The 19,647-nt window shown below is 38.9% G+C and overlaps 1 protein-coding gene across 9 annotated transcripts in view; it reads left to right on the top strand.

The window, feature by feature from the left end:
* NFIA (nuclear factor I A) overlaps positions 1–19,647 on the top strand; it is a 355,490-nt gene that overhangs the window by 272,509 nt on the left and 63,334 nt on the right. For 7 of the 9 annotated variants that reach the window (XR_004958825.1, XR_004958826.1, XR_004958824.1 and 4 more), the window contains exons 8-9: positions 8,600–8,788; positions 11,208–11,261. Coding sequence is in view for 5 of the 9 variants with exons in the window: in XM_036255153.1 (XP_036111046.1) it covers positions 8,600–8,788; positions 11,208–11,261 (243 nt within the window). In the remaining 4 variants the exon portion in view is untranslated. The remainder of the gene's footprint in view (positions 1–8,599; positions 8,789–11,207; positions 11,262–19,647) is intronic. The other 2 variants (XM_036255155.1, XM_036255157.1) reach the window with 1 other exon arrangement.

Genomic DNA, 19,647 nt, shown 5'->3' with positions numbered 1-19,647 from the left:
TCAACTTGCTTGTTGGCCCAGGAAGCCAATTTTTCTATGACATTTTTCTTGTGTCTATTTTTTACTCTCTCTGGTTGTAAATTTTCACTCACAAATGAACATTTGGAATACATTAAAGAATTTTTTATTTCTTTTCTCCTGAATAATCCATATCATTTTCACTCCATTCTCCCATTTTTAAAAATTGAAGAACTCACTTGTATTCAGGCCCTTTAAATTACCTGAACTTCTTTATGATGTGGTAATTCTTTGGGGGGTCCTTTTAGCTCCTTAGAAATGGTTGCCTATAGTGCAAGAAGGATAACCCTCAGAAGCTATATTAGCTTTCATTTTATTCTCTCCATCATAAAAGCAATTTAAAAAATTTTTATTCACTGGAAAGGTTAAAAGTCAAGCTAGTCTGAATGTTTTACCTTTTTATTGTGGAGTGTGTTCATCATAATAGATTATATTAGAATGAACCCTAATGTATTTTACCATTAGGACACAAATCCAAGTTGAGTGTAGTATCTTGAACTACCTCCTCATGTCACACAGCACGTGTTTACACCCACAGGAACCCGCTAGTCCTTTAACTGAGGGATTAATCTATCCAATCACAGCCTTTATTTAGCATCACAGTTGGAGCTGATCTCATCACAAGGTGCAGCCTGTGGGACAGCTGCAGAGCTCTACATCTGGAAGAGATGAGTCTGAGCATTAACTCGCTGGTGGTGGATGACTTGGAAAATGTGGTCCTGGTGCTCAACTTTCATCCTGCACCTGAGACATAGTGCTGAAATGTATGCTTCACCGTTAGACTGACAGATAGGACTAGGGTAACCATTCCCCACACTCAGACCTGGAGGTAGAGAGGAATCTGAATGCCTGAATGTAAGGAGAACAGTAACGGTAGCAGTTAGCATGCCATTTAGGCTGAAGAAAAATATGTAAGTATCATTATTAAGCTGTATTGTAAACCAGCCCTTGATTGGTTTGTATCAGTAAAACAAATACATAATCATAACTTTTTTCAGAAATAGACATCTTGGAGGAATAGACATCTTCCTCCAAAAGGAGGAAGAGCTTTGGCCCGCTGGGTTCAGATCCTGGCTTCTCCACATACTGATTGTGTGGCTGCTCATCTTCAGGATTTCTGTCCTCGGTGATCCTGTCTGAGTCACAGTGTTCTGCCCATCTGCTGGACCACTCTCTGGCCAGCGAGCATGTTTTACTGTCTCCCATCTTCAGATAGCTCTGCCTTGCTTCCCTCCATCTCCCTATCGCTACCACCTATTTTTCTGTTTCCCTCTGCAGATGAATTTCAGGAAGGAGTTGACTGTACCATTTTCCCTGCTTCTTCACTTCCCACTGATTTTGTCAGCCATTCTAACCTATCTTACACATACCTCCTCATATGTGACCTCTCATAGCATTCAACTCACTTGATCACAACCTTCTCCTTGAAACACTTTACTTAGTTTCTGTACAACTACACTTTCCTGTGAGTTAAATGCCTCCATTTAGTTGCCTATCTTGACACTGACTTTAGTAGCTCAGAGGCTTCCCTTGATGTCAAGACTTACTGAATTCTAAATAACGGTGCGTCAGGCTTTACCTCTGATCAAGTGAGGTATTACTGTATTACCTTATACACTAGACTTGGAAGATATCAATGAATCTCCAAAGAAGAATTTTGTTTCTTTCTGTTTATGTTTTCAGGAGGCTTTATAGAGAAAGCAACTTGCTAAATGGGCAAGAAAACTATTGTACATATTAAGTTGCATGTATTAGCTATGTTACAGTTTAACATCTCTGGGTCACGCTGCTCTTGTGTGTCTGTGATATTTATTTATTGGTGGTTCTGTGTTAGAATTACTGATGATACATTCAGGGTGTTTAATAAAATCCTAACTGGTCCCTACTAAGGCCAAGAAAATCTTTGATAGGTGAGTCATAGGATATACCTCATAGTTTTTATGTTTGCATAATCTTTTGCAGCTGATACACCCTTTCTTTGAATATTTTTTTTTGGATAACCAAATTAGAAACTTCAACTATAAATATGCTTTCTTGGCTTACATAGAACACTGTGTTTATAGTATAAAAGGGGAACTACGTGAGGGAGTGTGAAGTTTCACAAAGTGAACAAGCTTTAGAACCAGACCTGGGTCTGGAATATCACCTAATAGCTGAATGATCTTAAGCAAGTTGTTTGACATCTCTTGATACCTAGTTTCTGTACCATTAAGTTATGGGTAGGCAGGATAATACTACCCACCTGCCTAAGATGAAGATGTAAGGATCTAAGATGTTTGTAAGTATCATCGTCCCCCCCCCCCCCTTTTCCACAGGGAATAAGTTCCAGGATCCCCAGTGGATGCCTGAAACCACAGATAGTACTGAACCCTATGTATTCTGTTTTCCTATACATACATACTTATGATGACATTTAATTTATAAATTAGGCACAGGAAGAGATTAACAGTAATAGCTAATAATAAAATAAAACAGTTATAACAGCATATTGTATTAAAAGTCATGTGAATATGGGCCCTCTCTCAATATCTTACTGCACTATACTCACCTTTTCACTTAAAGGAAGCCCCTTCTGAATTGGCCACATCACTACCCTTGCACTTTGGGGCCATTACTAAGTAAAATAAGGGTGACTTGCACACAAGCACTGTGATACTGTGACAGTTGATCTAATAACCAAGATAGCTACTCAGTGACCAACAGATGGGTAGCATATATATCGTGGGTACACTAGATGAAGGAATAACTCATCCCAGATGAGATAGAACAGGAAGAGACAAGATTTCATCATGCTTCTTGGAACAGCATGCAATTTAAAGCTTATGAATTGTTTATTTCTGGAATTTTCTGTTGACTGTTTTCAGATCACAGTTGACTACAGGTAACTGAAACTGTGAAAAGCAAAACTATGTATAAGGGGGGACTTCTGGGCATGGCACATAGTAGGTACTCAATGATTTGCAGCTTTTGTTATTTTCAGTCTGTTTTTTGGAATTGATTAATATGTAGAGGTTTGACTATCGTCTCCTTAGCTGCCTCCTGGCTCTCTTGAGGCCACTAGATGGATGACAGCATCCAACAGCCTTTAGGTTTGGTACAGTAGTTGTTTTAGTGAGCAGTAGTAAACACAGGTCATTGGGAATTAGATGGCGGCAACAGACAGAATATCTAAAGTCAAGCATGAACAGCCAAGCTTACGGCATTCTGTGGTCCTCTCTAACCTTCTTACCTATTGGACTTTTAAAACTGAAGTGCAGAGTTTGCTTGTTTCCAGAGTTTCTCCCAGATTGTGATGATAAATGAACTTTATTTATTTATTTATTTATTTATTTATTTATTTATTTATTTATTTATTTATTTATTTATTTTTATCCTCATCCGAGGACATTTTTCCACTTTTTGTTCAGATTGAGTGGGAGGGATATATAGAGAGAGAAACATCAACGTGAAAGGGACACATCGAGTGGTTGCCACCTGCACGGCCCAACCAGGGCCGGGGACAAACTGCAACCAAGGTACGTGCCCTTAGCGGGAACCGAACCCGGGTCTCTCTGGACCGCAGGCCAACGCTCTAACCGCTGAGCCAAACCGGCCAGGGCTAAATGAACATTATTTAAACCAAACTTTTTTTTTACTTTGAAGAAAGAAACATATACCACTTAAGTCTTCTCTGACAACTTGAATTACATCACCCAAACTGCTATGACAGGATAAGGTCCTGTTGTCCTGAGCAGCATTTACCAGGGATAATTTTCACAAGACACTGAATATTTGAATAAGTCCTCTAACAAACTGAGCTCTAACACTGACTGGTTATAGTTTTCTCAAGCAAAAAATGGCATTGTACTATCTTATTATTCCTGTAGGATTTGCTTCACAAGGGTCACTGTGAAGTTCTTGGTTCACGTGTTTGGTGAATCTCATAATTTGGGAGAGAGGGGGAGTTGAAATTAATTATACCACCCCCCCCCCCCACCATTTATCATCTTTTTTCTTTCTTTAACATCAGGTTGCAGCAAAAATTTACCAAAAATAAACTTTGGTTATAGGAGACCCCAAGAATTGTATTTGAGAGTTTTCATATTATTTGATGATCTGATTTTGCTATTGATGTTTCTTGAAAGAATCAGGGGGAAATAGAAAATTTCAAAAAATGTTTATGCCTTTGGAAATAACCATTTATTGGCCTTTTGTCCAGGAAGCTGTCTTACCATTTTCTCTGGGTGAGTGTAGGCTAGTGGAAAACCTCATAACCTAAGATGGATTTTCTAAAAAGAATGGAAACTTATGGAATTCTAGAGTAATTAAGGCATAGCAAGCATCTTTTATTATTATTATTATTATTATTATTATTAACACTTATTCAAGGATATTTTTCCATTGATTTTTTAGATAGAGTGGAAGGGAGGGAGGGAGGGAGAGAGGAACATCAATGTGAGAGAGACACATCAGTTGGCTGGCTCCAGCAGGACCCTGAGCGTGGCCAGGGATCGAACCTGTAACCCAGGTATGTGACATTTACCGGGAATTGAACCCAAGACCCTTTGGTCTGAAGGCTGACACTCTAACTGCTGAGCCAAACTAGACAGAGCCACAGTAGACATCTTTAATGTACACATTTCTAGTATTAACAATAGTCTTATATTTGAATACCATGTTAGTTTGCTATTGCTCTGTAACGAATTACCACAAACGTAGGTTAAAAGAACATGCAAATATTATCTCTCAGTTTTCATGGGTCAAGAGTCTGGGTACAGCACGGCTGGTTGCTCTGTTCAGGGTCTGCCTCACAAAGCTACAGTCAAAATTTTGTCCAGGCTACATTCCTTTCTGGAGCTCGGGGTTCTCTTGTGAACTCTCCTCTGACTGTTGGCAGAAATCAGTTCCTTGTAGCTCTAAGGCTAAGGTCCCAGCTTTCTTAAAGCTGGGTATCAGCTAGAGTACCACTTAGTCCCTAGAGGTCCCTGCAGGTCTTTGCCATGTGACCTTCTCACAGGCCCCTTTACAACATGGTAGCTTACTTCTTCAAAGCCAGTAGGAGAATTTCTCTTGATTTCCAACCCCACTTTTAGAGGGCTCACCTGATTAGGTCAGGCCCACCCAGGATAATAAATCGTTTTACTTAACTAAAAGTAATCTGATTAGGGACCTTAATTGTGTCTGCAAAACTCCCTTCACCTTTGCCATATAACTATCTAATCACAAAAATAGCATCCATCATACTCATAAGTACCACCCACATTCAAGGGGAAGGGGTTATACAAAGCATGTACCCCAGGGGCCAGAACCTTGGGGCCGTCTTAGAATTCTGATGACCACCAACACTAATGATGAAATCTGACAGAATCTTGGAGGATACTGTATTTGGCCTGTACTCTCAAGGCTTTCCTATTGGGCTTCTTGTTCACAATTGCCTCCAGGGATTAGAGTCACTAAATGGCTACAATTTCATGTATGTTTGCCTTTGTTTACTGAACACTAGTTGAAATGACTCAGGTAGTTTAGAAAAATGGCAAAGTGGAGAAAAATTCAGAACATCTGATGGTTAGAAAAGCAATGACAAGCCAAAGTGCTTCTCAAAATCTATCTCCTACTCTGTTCATCCCCGTTGGGATTTTTACAGCAAGCAATAGGAGGAAATGTCCCATGGAAACAAAACAGTACGCTAAATTTCTGCTTCTCATTCTATAAAATTCTTCATTATTACATATAGAAGAAAATAACTTCAAAGTAATATTTTATCTGTTCCAGAAAAAGGGATAGCATTAATTTATTTAAACCATTTTTAAAAATCTGATATTTCTAAACAAATACATTGAAATTAAGGTTTCAGTGCATTAAGAGAAAGCCAAACAGTCATTAATCTGTACAGTAATTGTGTCTAACAGTTATGCATAGCTAATTGGTAACAGAAATTTTAACAAGGAATTTATTTTTAAAATAACGTACAGAAACCAAATTTGATTTCAAAAAACAAAAGTTAAGATGAATGTTCTCTCGTTTATTAATAGAAAGCAGTTTATTAACATTTTGATATTTCATCTGGTCAATTAAGTGTACGCAGCAAATTAACCAAAACATACATTATACATATGGAGAAAATATTAAAGTATATAATAAGGAAGTGTGCTCTGTAAGGGTCTTTAAAAATTGAAAACACGAAGTAATTTTGAGATTCATGACAGCCTTAGGGTTCGTATTACTTGACTGCGATAAATTTAGAAAATTATACATAGTTGGGCTTGTCCTTCTTGCACGCAGACAGTATTTCTTCTCTCTTTACGACCCTTTCCAAAAGGGTCTGATTTTGCTGTTGTTGAACCCATTTTCCCACTTGATCATTCTTGACACTTGTTATTGCCTACATTTTACTTATACTTCATCTTTTATAGGGTAAATGGTGATTTTAAATTAAATCATGTCAATATTTCTGCAGTATTTAGAATAACATGGGCTGGAACACATGAAGTTTTCAAAGAAATGATAACATTTTCTTGAGTCCAACTATTTGCTTTCTTTAACAGTTAGTTTAGATATTGCGTTTATCAGTGTGATCCGTTGTCTGAAAAAATATTCTGCCATCTTAAAATTTTTGACATTTTCATTTTCTATTCTTATTTCTGTTTCATAACACATAATTCAGGCATTTGACTGAGTTTAAATCAGTGGGCTGGCTGGCAGCCTAAAAATTTGGTTGCACAGAAGAGGTTTGAGTGAATTGGGAGATTTGTTTTAGTATTGGTAGCTCTTTATTTCTTCCCTATAATTTTTAAATTTGAAATCTGCTCTCTTATGTAGTTATGTGATTAGACCTTAGGTTAGTTTACTTGAAGTGAATGTTAATCCAAAACTTCCATCCATCCTAATGATGATAGGACATTGGTATGGTGTGACTTTGGTTACCGATTCTACGAGCAAAGAAATATAGCTAGAGTCACCTAGTGACTTTGTTTTTGAAATTGTAGAGATGTTGATCTAGAATGGATCTGATCTAGATTTGTCAAGTTAATGGAAGTCACACACAACTTCACATTGTTCTTGTGTCTGGTTATGCAAATGTGTTTACCAATTTGCAATTTTCTTTTTCCCTTGGGGTCAAAACCCCAGGCTTTGCTACATCCAAGCATCTATTAGCAGAGCCATAGATATAGCTGAGGCCTATGCAAGTAGTTTAAATACCGTTCCAGGCCCTTTGTTAGATTCTGAAAATAGAGGAGGGCAAAGTAGACATGGTCTCCTCCTTGTAGAACCTGTAATCACACTAGAAGCTTGTGTTGTAGAATCTCATTAAGGAAGCCTGTGATCAGATATAACAAGGACATATTTAGACACAGGCCAAACTAACTAAGTTTTGGAATAGTTCTATACCTATAACATGCTTGGCACAGTGCATGGTAGTTAGCAACACTTCAATAACAGTTACATGTTACTACCATTGTTATTTTTATTACTTATTTTTCCAGTTCACCCAAATAATTCTCTGGTCATAGGCAGAACCCAATACATGTAGACTTGTATAAGTAAAGAGGGATTGGGTTCTTTTCACAAGTGCAGACCAATTTTGAACAAATGTAAGAGAGCCCAAATTGCCCCTGTAATGTGGAGACTAGGAATCATTTTCTTTATTTTTATATCCAAGTTGTGATTGTTTTAATTGGCACCCTGCCAAACTGATAGATGCCTCCAGTTGTGTATGTCAGCATAGTTGTCGAGAACATTGCAAATCCAGTACCTACAGGGAGTCTTTTCCCATTATTTTCTTCCCCAAACATTCCCTATGCTGGAAATGTTATGCAAACTTTGGAACTCTAGTAAAAGTACTATTTTTAAAAACAAACTTTTATTGTATATTCTTAACATAAAAGTAATATATGTTCAACATGGAAAAGACAAGTAAGCAAAAAGAGGCAATGAAAATTACCCAAATCCAGCACACTGAGAGGACTACTGTTAACTTTATGCCTGTTTCCTTCCTCTGCACACAGAAGTGTATTTATAAATGGCATCACAGCCTAACACCCTGTTTTGTAATTGCTTTCCATGTCTTTCTTCTATGTTGGTAAACAAGCATCTTTCTGTGTCATTATTCTCTTACAGTATTATTTGCATTTGGTTCTATCATATACCAATTGTTGGGTATTTAAGGTATTTTTTACTTTTATCTTTTCATTGTTTCTATTATAAATAATTTATTGGATGAGCAACTGAGTTGCCATTGTTGAAGGTTTTTAAATGTTAAAATGGCTAAGTTATTTAGAATAATTTAAAGTGCCTTTAGTGCAAAGGAACGTGGGAGATGAAATGATTGTGAAGAAGTCTTCTTGTGCTTCTATAACCTTTCCAGAGGGTCCCAGAGGCCACAGGCAATGTCCAGCTAGGAAAGTGACATGCTGTAATTAGAGAAGATCAATCATGCCAAAATGGACTGTGATTTAGTCCGAGTTGAAATCATTATGTACAGACTTATCAGGGGGCCATTTTGTCACCTGTTTGTTCCTTTGACAAATTCAAAGCAACTCAAAATAAATTTTTCATTCACTGGTAGATTTATTTTTTTAATTCTTTAAGTTTTATCTTTTAGGTTGCACACGCTGTTGTTCCGTGAATTACAGTGTGCTTATCAATCCATCCTTCTTGCCAGGAATGCCATCTCCAACAACACTGAAGAAGTCGGAGAAGTCTGGTTTCAGCAGCCCCTCCCCTTCGCAGACCTCCTCCCTGGGAACAGCATTCACACAGCATCACCGACCTGTCATTACGGGACCCAGAGGTGAGCCACTCCACAGGCACCCTTGGTTTTGCTTAGATCATGGCCTTGGAGCCAAAGTAGCAAAATGAGAGGCAGTGAGTGTTTTACCTTCTTACCATTGGGAATAGCTTTGGAATCTCAGGGGCCAAAGAGATTTGCCATCAATCCCTTGATCATTAACCTAAGGCAAACAATGGATCAAACCACTTTCTTTGCCAGTTTGGTGTTGCAAAGTGGTGGGAGATAGTTTGAATTGAACCAAAATCAAATTTGTTCTACAAATTTTACAAGAGTGGTGTGTGTGTGTGTGTTTGAGGTGAGCTAGGACAGTTGACCCTTGAACAATGCAGGATTTTTAAAAATCTACATATAAGCGGGACCTGCACAGTTTCAAACCCTAGTTGTTCAGAGGTCAACTGTATTTTCAATCAACGGTTTGGAATGGCATAGGTGGAAGGCCAACTTAAGTTACATTCGGATTTTTGGCTGTGTGGTGGGTTGGCACCCCTAATCGTGACATTGTTCAAGGGTCAACTGTAATAGTTTTTTTTCATTCTCTCATCCTGATGCTTCCGTTTCCTTGAAACATTTTGCGTTGAGGTTGTCTGCATCACGGTGTTGACTGTTGACGAGCAGTCTTCATCCACTCCTTTTGAAGTGGTAGATAGTTTGTCTGGTTTTCATTGCAATGTTTTCATTATTTTTGTCTTGTGTGCTTTTAAGTTTATTATTAAAATGTGTCCACAAGAAATATGATTTGTATTTCACATTAAAGACAAGCTTTAAACCTCAAGAGAATGTCAGCAAGCCACTTAAGTTGATCTTATTGCAAGATGAAAATATTTATTAGTTTGTTTATGAAACTCCCACAGTAGGAGTATGAATAATTGTAACCACGTTTGCTTTCTTCCATCAGATTTCCGTTTAGGTAGGTCTGTGATCTACCAGCTGGTATCATAAAACATCCTAGAAAGAAATGGTCTCTCGTCTACTTTGACATACGCCTGGGAAAACAGATATTTCTTGCATTAATCTCACTGCTAGTCCCACAGATCTGAATCCCTTTATAAGTACTCTATGTGCATATCAGGGAAAGATGGTAGTTGAGAGGGCTGTCTCATGCACTCATGCAGAAATCACATCGAAAGAAATAAGTATTCGGACTACTGTGTGAGGCAATTTCTAAATCCACAGTTACGAAAACTCGTTCCATCTTTAAATCTTTAAACATCTTGTGATCATTGACAGAACTTTCTCAATGTATCATTTACTTGTCTGTGTGTGTGATATAATCAGAAAGGAAATATATATATGCATGTGTGTATGTGTGTGTGTGTATATGTTTTTTCTAATTTTAAAACCTTGTACCTGCTTTGGATTATACAGTCCCCAAATTCAGAATGCGTGTCTTGAAATGGGGGTAGTATTATTATATTATCCTCATAGTCAGTATTCATTAAGCATCTAAATAAGAGCTATTTAGCCCTTTTGGTCCGAGAGAAGATTTTTGGTCTCAGGGAGACAAGGCAAGGCATGTGATGTTTCTCATCTTTTTATTGTCAGGTTCACATATTCCAAATGCTCAATGAATGTTAAAAGCAGAAGTTTTTGCAGGAGCTCAGAGGAAGGGACTCTGGAGGTTCATTTATTCAATAAACAAGAATTACCTGAGTACCTGTCACTGGGAATTCAGTGGTTCCTGGCCTCATAGAGCAGACAGTCCAGATCAGGAGAGAAAGACAAGAAAATAAGCATTTAGAAGATGATGTGGAATGTGCTGCTACTTATCACTTTGTATCATATAAAGAGACTTCAAAGGGTAGATAACTTGAAGTCAAATCTTAAGGGTTGCTTATGTGAGTGGAGGGCATTCCAAGCAAAGGAAAGATTCATGGTATCGCACGGTAGTAAGGATTGAGAAGAATAATATGCTAGCAGCCAGGACCGCTGACTATACTGCCTCTTTGCTTTCCACCCTCCTTCTGGATTTTTTAATGTCCTTCCCAATAAAATGGGGTCAATACTACAACTGAATAAACTTTTCCTCCCAACCTCATATTCTTATGCAGAAAAAAACATAAAATAATGTTTGTAGAGACTCTTTGAGAAGCAGAAAGCAGTGTGCATCTATATTATCATTTATTCAATATATATTAAGAGTGCCATCTATGAGTCTTGCCTTAAAAACCATAGTTGTAGAAATTATTAGAAGAATTCTAGCATTTACCCATGGGTGCCATGATCAGGAACTTCTTCATGCTAGACAATCAAGCACATTTGCTAAAATGATCTACCCTGGGTTGAACCAGAGTGTACCTCCTTAGCCTACAGAATGATGCGTTTTAATCTCTCATCATATTCATGAAATTGTTTTTGAGGAAAAGAGAAAGATGCCTAGTTTAAGAATTATGGAATACCAAAGATTCTTTGTTTTCACCAGAATTCAAGATGGTTCCCAGCATCCTCGGTTCTCCTTTCTGGAAAATCTGCTCAGGTACCCATTCTTATTGCACCCTGCCCCCTTAGTGTTCTGGTGAAGGGCGTTGGAGTAGTTGAGATGAAACTCTTCAGTGGTATCCTTGTGGGTAAGAGTCATAGAGTTTAGATAGGCCAACATAAGACACTCTTGGGCTAAGATATTTTGAAAGGGTTGGTATTTAGTCTGTCATTATTTAAGAGATATTTGCTGCAGGTGCTGTATTTATTTGTATTCTTCTCTGAGCCAGTTGGAAAGCTAATGCTCCGGATGACATCATATCTGGGACTGAGAGTTGATGTTTTACGAAAATGAGGCCAGATTTAAGGAGGGAGAGTCTGACTGAGGGAACCATTGTGGAATAAATGTGATGTGTACATCAAGGTGAATTCAACCTTTCAAACTTAAATCACTAGAGAATCCAAACCGACATTCAAACTTTCAAAGGGAGGGAAAGAAGAGAAAGGTACCCTGAGGCAAGGGGTTGGGGTGGCGGGGCTCTTTTCCAAACTTTCACTCAGAGTCACATGGTATAGCACCTTTGGATAGCACACAGGTTGCAAGACTTCCGCTACCTTCTTTAAAATCCAGAAATTAAAATTTCTTAAAATTTTTTATGGGACCACCTGGACTGGCGAACACCAGTTTGTAAGCGGTAACTGTGCAGCATATCTCAGTGATAGTTTAACAGAGCTACGGCGACACCTCACTGAAAAAACAGTGGCTGTATTGTTCACTGCAAACCTAAGCTATATTTGGAAATTTGGTGGCCACCTTTTACAAAAGAAATGTCTCTTTGAAAATTGCAAAGCAAAGGTAGGAAAGAAGGGAGGCAGCATAGATAGTGGTTAAGCACAAAAGCCCAGGGGTCAGATGGACCCGTGTTGGAATCTTGTCTCCACCACTTTTACCAACTGTGTGAACCTGCCACCTTGCTTCTCTGAACCATGGGTTTCTCATCTGTAAACTGGAGATTACAGTCCCTGCTTCGAGAGAATTCTTTATCTGAGGAGTAGATAATCATGTGTTTGTAGTCATTCACACTGTGCCTGGAAATAGAGTAGGTAGTAAAGTCACGTAAACAATTTAATCACCCATCTTCATTCAGGCTTTGAAAGTCTCACTCTGTCCACACTGCCCTCACCTGTCAACATTTTTAGCTGTCCCAAGACCAGCTCAAGTAGTGCTTTCTACATGAAACCTCCTCAGCTCCACCCAGGCTCACACTCCTTCAACTCCTGTAGCTTTTTACGTCCGACCCTTCCTCCACCAGCGTTGCCTTGCTTTGTTACTTCATGTGCCTGTCTCATCGCTCTCCTAGAATGAAACCTCTGAAAGGAAGATGGGCTAACTTACTCTTTTTGGTGTCTTCACTGTATCTCACCCAGAGATACAGTGCACAAATACTCATTGAATAAAAAGTAATCAAATGGCACACAAGCGTACACAAAAGCCATTCACCTCCTCCCTGAAACTGGTGGGTTCTCATTGCTTCCGATGAGCTAAGGGTGATAAATGTCTAAGAGTTGATGGAGTACTTCTTTACAAGGAAGGTCCTAAATGGGGAGGAAGAACCACAGCCTTTCATCCAAAGAAAACTCTTGCAAGATTGTATAGGTGAAGGTTTGATATGCTATGAAAAAGCTATGCTTTTAAAATATATTTTGCTGTTCTAATCACTTTGCTATTTTCATTGTTGTGAAGGTAGAGATGTGTGGTTTCTTAAAATGAATCTCTTGTCTGATACTGGATTTCTTTGTGGCTTCAATAAATCACTTAACCTTGTGGCCTCAGTTTGGCCATCTGTATCATGGGGATAATACTTTGCAAGCTATCTAGTTCAAGTTAGTTAAAGGGTTAAAGCATTTTGGAATATCCTGGGGAGTCGGGAAGCTATTTGTATGTCATTTTACATTATTATAATTACTGTGCACTTTAAGCTGGAAGATTGGGCTTTCAAAGACTCTCTTTTACTAGTACTTAAAATTTCAAACATAGTAAAATATTTAATCATGACAATTTATCTTATTGGTGATAACTGGAAAAAAAATTTTGTTCTTCCCTTTGCCTTTTCAAGATTTTTAAGTTTGCCTGGTGCTTGAAAGGACCTAACTTCTTTTGAGAATTATTTGGAATAAACATCAGTGATATTTTAGAGTTTCTCGAAAGTTTATCATTTTGAAACTTTATGTTTCTGCCTAAATCTTTGCTCTTTTCAAAAACAATGTGATAGTGGATGATTCGTAATTTAAACACTCTGCACTGAGTACAGCAACTCTGTGCTTTAGAGATTTATAAATGGGGGCGAGCCTGCACTACACACATGGCGAAGCAGAGGTTGAGGTAATTGGCAAATAAGCAGTTATTTTTTTTTTTAATTGTATTGCTTTTTTTTTAGAGAGAGAGGAAGAGGGGTGGAGACATATAAAAGGGGGTGGAGAATATAAAATCAATCAGCTCCCTTCTGCATGCCCCTACCAGGGACTGAGCCCACAGGTCTGGTGTGCGCCCAGACTGGGAATTGAACCAGTGACCTTTTGATGCACAGGGTGACACTCAACCAACTGAGCCACATCAGCCAAGGCAAATAAGCACTTACTGAGCTTCAGCATAGAACCATAGAAGTTCAGAATAGGGCTCTGGCAATCTTCTGATCTAGTTCATTCCCTATATCAGCTAAGAATGTGTTTGGCTGCGACTAACAGAAAATCTGACTATGCTGGTCATATTTTTCTCATACAAAAACAAGTATGTGCAGAGGCAGGGAAGCAGGGAAGCAGGCTGACTAACCTCAGAGAGATGGGGGGAGGGGGAACGGGAAGAGAAAAAGCAAAAACCAAAGAACTTATAAGCGTAACCAATGGACACTGACAGCAGTGCAGTGAAGGGGGGGCAGGGAGGGAGAAAAAAGGGAGGGACATCTATAATATTTTCAACAATAAAGATAGATATATGTGTGTGTGTGTAAAGAAATACAAATTGGCAGTTACAAAATAACCACTGGGATATAAAGTACAGCATATGGACTATAGTCTACAATATTGTAGTAACTGTGTATGGTGCCAGGTGGACGGGTACTAGACTTGCCTGGGTGATCACTTTGTAAATTATATAAATGTCTAACCATGATGCTATACACCTGAAATTGATATAATACTGAATGTCAACTGTAATTGAAAAAAATGCAAACAAAAATATTAAATGAATTAGCTGCAATGTTTTCTAAGTCCATTTTAGAGAAATGAGCAAATAGTACTGATATTTTATATTTGAAAGTTTTAGGTAAAGTTTAAACATAACAACATCTGATTTTGTCTTTGAAGTCTCAAACCTCTAGTGCCTCAGAGAATCCTCAAATGCTAGTAGTATTTCAATGTGTTTATTATTGACTGGAAAAAAAAAAAAAGTATGTGATTCAGGACTGTTATGGTGGCAGTATGAGATCATCAAGGAATGACATTTCTTCTCTTAGCCATGCTTTAGTGGGTTGTTTTCATCCCCATGCTGTGACCTCATGGTCTCAACATAGACACTGTACTCCTGCCTTACACCTATATCCCAAACAGAAAGATGGGAAGGGGCGAGAGCAAAATGTGCCTACCATCTCATTCTGCCACTTTAGAGAATCCTATGCAGCATGGTCAGAACTGTGCCACATAATCACCTCTAGCTGCAAGAGAGGCTGGGGAATCTAGATTTATTTTGCTGAGCATATTGCCACTCTAAAAAAATGTGGGCTTTGTAAGTAGATAAACAGAAGAGCAGTATGATGGTTAGCAGTTCACATGTATTCCACATTGCTCTTACATATGAGAAATCTCAGCTGGCCAGAGCCAAGACTGCAAATCAAGTCTCTAGTGCAGTGCCTTTTCTTCTGTATCAGTAGTTTCTACCTTTTTCTTTCCCACTGGGAGAAATAAAATGCATTTATTTAAACTGTTGGTTTGTTTTTACATTTTTCATTAGTCAAAGACAAAACATAGCCATTTAGATCATTTGAAAAGCATGACATAACCATGTTATTACACTATGTTTTTTTAAATAACAGCCATAAACAAATCACTTGACCTCTTTTTATTAGGCCCATGAATCCTTGCTACTTGTAGTACAGGGTTTCTGTTAGGTGCAAGTCACTTCAGAAAACAATTCTTGAGGTTAGTTTGGCTTTTTTAAATATTGAAATTAGCTTGCAGACTCCCATTACTGTCTGGGGACCCATTAATGTTTTCCACAAACATTTGTCCAGCACTTACAGTATACAAGGTCTCTACTTCTTGCTCAATAAAGTAAGCAAGAGAAGCTTGGAGTCTAGCCTCAGAGTGCTCACGTCCTGGTGGATGACAGGCAAGAAAAGCAGCAGTTGTGTTGTCCTGATAGGGCAGCACAGGGTGCTGTCAGGGGTAAGGGCATTCTGATCAAGAACTATTGTGTCTTTTGACACTGGGCGAGTCCAAACAGGAATAAGACTTAATCCCTATTCTGAAATAGAGTACCTTCTAATTGTAAGCATGCAAAACAGCAACAGCATACAAGTCATACTTTTAGATAACGAAGTACTGAGGAATTAAGACATAATGTGAGCACAAGGCTACACCCCCCACTTCTTTATGGGTCAAAATATATATAATTATACACAAGGGAAGTGTAGAAATAAAATTGCCCTGATTCTGAAAATATGGGTAAGATAATACTAAAACAATAGCCATATAAACCAAAGATTTATTGTGCAGCCTTCGAAGAATCATGCTACGTTTTGTTTGGAGAGGTAGTCAAAAGTTTATATGCTCTGTAAACCTCTCTAAATCCGTGATCCTTGTGGCCTGAGCAGGGATCCTGCTTTTAGTGATGAAACATCTGAGGGTCTGCAGCTAACAGTATCTCCCAGCTGGGCCAAGAAAAATAAACTGCAGAGAGTTATGAGAATGACGATCACCTTCCAGGAAGTTGAGGTCACCAGGAAAGTTGGAGGAGTGTAGATTCACAGACAATGACAGAGGAGCAAGGAGGGAGAGGTAAAATAGGAAGGCAACAGTTATCACTAGATGGCAGGGACCACGTCTTGATACTTCCTGTATCCCTCTGCCTATTACTGGGCATAAGGAAAACAATAAATATTTGTTGAGTAAGTGAATTACTGCATGGATTTAATTGAAGGCAAATAGAGAAGGTTTGGAAATAACAGGGAGTTCTTTTCATTCCCTGTGTAATAATACTATAGTATTCAAGTGCATGTATTTTTAGCAGAATTGAGGGAGTATATAACACGTTGAATAAGTGCTCAATATATATTTGCTTGGTTTTAACTAAGAACTTCTACCTTGACAGGCATTAAGAGAAATGTTGAGCTCAAAATGGCGTGGTCCCCTTTTTTACAGAGCATTTGCTGTAGTATTATAAGTGTTTCTGTCCAGATTAAGGACTCTTTAGAAGAAATGTTCCCTGATGCTTCTATGCAACCATAACCATTGCACCCCTCCCTTGGCATAGGTTCCCATGCCCAAGGGGTAACTTTGTTTAGCTTTCCTGTAGCATATCTACAAACTTCTTTGCCTTTTAGGAGAGCTTTTAACTTAGTTGTAGAACATGCTGGTGCTGCTTTCAGTGGAACTGAATCTAATTTGTCTCTGCTGGTTTAGTGCGATTGAATCATCTCAGGAAAATGAGAAGCAATTAAGTACCTGTTGCTAACAAGGTGCTGAAACAATCTGCCAACAGACGCAAGGTGTTTATTTATTATTGGAGTATGTCATTTGAGAAAAAATTACGTTGTCTTTCTACAAAAAGAGTTGCCAGAATTGATTTTTAAATGCAGGTATCATAGACCTAACAAGTACCACCTTTGAGGAGCATTGGAAAGAGAAGTAATGGGACTTGTGAACATTGGTCGAGGTTCACTCCAGTGGCCGTGCCCAGGCTAATGGGAAACATTGTCCATGGGATTTGAAGGAACAGGATAGTAAAAAGGAAAAGCAGCTTCTCGGCAAAGGCCCTTTCAGTCTCAGTTCAGGAAATTATTAAATTCATTACCCAGATACTTACAACCAGCTATTACTGTCCAGCCAGGGAAAACAAAACAAAACAATGCCAGCAAATGTTTTAAAACTACAACTAAACAAATCAGGAAGCATGTAATTAAAACTATACCTTTATTGTATTGTAAAGAGTTTCACTGTGACATGGAAAATATTTAAAGGAGAAGGCTGTTTAGCTCATTTGTCTGCAAGTGAACTGCTTAGTGGAGAACTACCCTAAGTTAACTGTAAGGCCACCCACTGAGCGAGCCTCATAAAGGGCCATGGCTGCTCAGCTTGGTTTTGTGTAACCGTTCAATAATTACTGGATAAATGCATAACTAAAAGCTCTATTACGCTAATAATTTGTACTGAGATAGACGTGTGGGACACCCTGCTGGGTTAATTTGTCATCCCCACAGCAAACTTCTAAAGAGAGCTCTTCTGCAGTGGTATCTTGTTAATATGTTGTTCCACAGAGGACAGGTTAGAGAAGTAAAACCAATTGGCTTCTTAATCCCTTAAAGAGGCAAAATGCCCCCAGGGTGAAAGCCAGAGAATAGGGTGATTAACCATGTGGACCTACATTTAAACTCTTCTTGACAAAAGAAGCTGCTGTCCTGTCCCTTAGAATCTCTCTCTCTCTCTCTCTCTCTCCCTCACACACACACACACACACACACACGCATGCACGCACACGCATGCACACACACACGCACGCACACCCATAGACCCACATGTGTCTACATGGTGAAGGCAGTGGTTCTGCACACGGTTTCTTAGAAGTTCTCTTGTTGATAAGACTTCTAGGCATCACTTGTACTATAAACCCCATAATCAGATCAATCTCTAGCACTTTTTTTTTTCGGATTTAACTTAATATAATGTTGATTCCATGTTTGGATTCATTCTTTATTTTTCTTTTTTGGGGGTAGAAGAATTCAGTGTTAGATTTGTCTCCTCCTCTTTATGCAGAGTGTTTCTTCTGTCACACACACAAAATTGCTGTTTTAAATATGAAGCTCACATTTAAGCTTCAGTGCAGGGTTTTCAACCTATCCTATTGACAGAACCATAAATCATGTTAAAGTTAAGTGAATTACTGTAGCATGGAACTGTAACTTTAACAATGTTTATGTAGTATCAGCTTATCGTCCATGTAGGCAAAGAGGGGCAATCACTGATATTCAAAATGTGGTTGCAGGATCAGGAGAGTCACCCATTTCATGTGGCATCCTTTGTATTGCTGAAACTGGTGTATTTAACCACGTGTATGGGATGTTTTTAAAATGTATATTTCTGCAGTAAATTTACATTTTGTCATTTGCCATTTCTTCTTGTTCAGTGGTTGTTACTTCCCCCATCCCCCACCCAAACAATTTCTTTTTCTTATGTCCAGAACTCATATGAGGAACATCAGCATTGCCAGGTTGTGTTACAATACTAAGGGACCTAGGAAAAAAAATTCTGAAAAATAATTGAAATGGGAGCAGCAGAGTGCAGTGAAAGAGGCTGGGCTGTGGGGCCGGCCAGAGTAGAATGCAGAGGCCGGCCAGCCAGAGCACCTGTGCGAGCTTGTGCACGTCACCCACCTGCTCCCAGCCTGTTTTTCCGCCTGCACAAAACTCAGGCCTTCCTGGGTGAAGGCAGTGAAATGACATGTGGAAAGGACTTGGTGTGTAGTAAGTACGTTACTAAACATTGACTGTCTGATTCCCCTGACCACATACTATTATTTGCTTTCTTTGTATGTGGTTCTCTTGAAAGGATTCTCACCTCCTTTATTCCTCACTCTCCACCCCAGTTTTCTCTTTCCACTTGCTCTTGTGGGTCTGGAAGAGGGGTGTGTGTGTGTGTGTGTTTCCTCTCCCAGGGGAGCCACATATGCCTACAGGAGGAGATGTGGTCTCAGGGAAGTGAGCCAGATGGGTTGCCTTATCTTATCACTCTTGTTTGGCTGAGAGAACAGGGGACTCTCCCCAATGGGGCAAATGGCCCATCTCCCATCACAGGTAGCCCTTTAGCCACGGTGATTTCACTTTGGCACATCTTCACTCAGGTATGGCTCTTGCTGAAGGCATAAGCACCTTTGTTGTTTACAAGAGTCAATTCAGCAAATAATTCTCAAACACTTATCATCTGCCAAGCATGGTGCAAGGTCCTAATGAACAAACCAGGTGATCCAGTCCTGCCCCTCCATTCTAGCAGAACATACAGACATAAAACAAATAATTATTACTATAATGAAATGAATGAGTGGGGTGTGCAAGAAAGGGATAATAAATATAGCACAGGTGTGTAAAGGATTTGTGGGAATGTGCGGATTTGGATTTATTTGGGTCCGTTTGTGTGGGTCCCTTCTGTTGGCATGCACTATGAATTTAGAAAACCTT

The sequence above is a fragment of the Molossus molossus genome, unplaced genomic scaffold (genome assembly GCF_014108415.1).
Source record: "Molossus molossus isolate mMolMol1 unplaced genomic scaffold, mMolMol1.p scaffold_m16_p_12, whole genome shotgun sequence".
NCBI classification, from domain to species: domain Eukaryota; kingdom Metazoa; phylum Chordata; class Mammalia; order Chiroptera; family Molossidae; genus Molossus; species Molossus molossus.
Note: the sequence above shows the minus strand (reverse complement) of the source record. Positions and strands in the feature narration are given on the sequence as shown.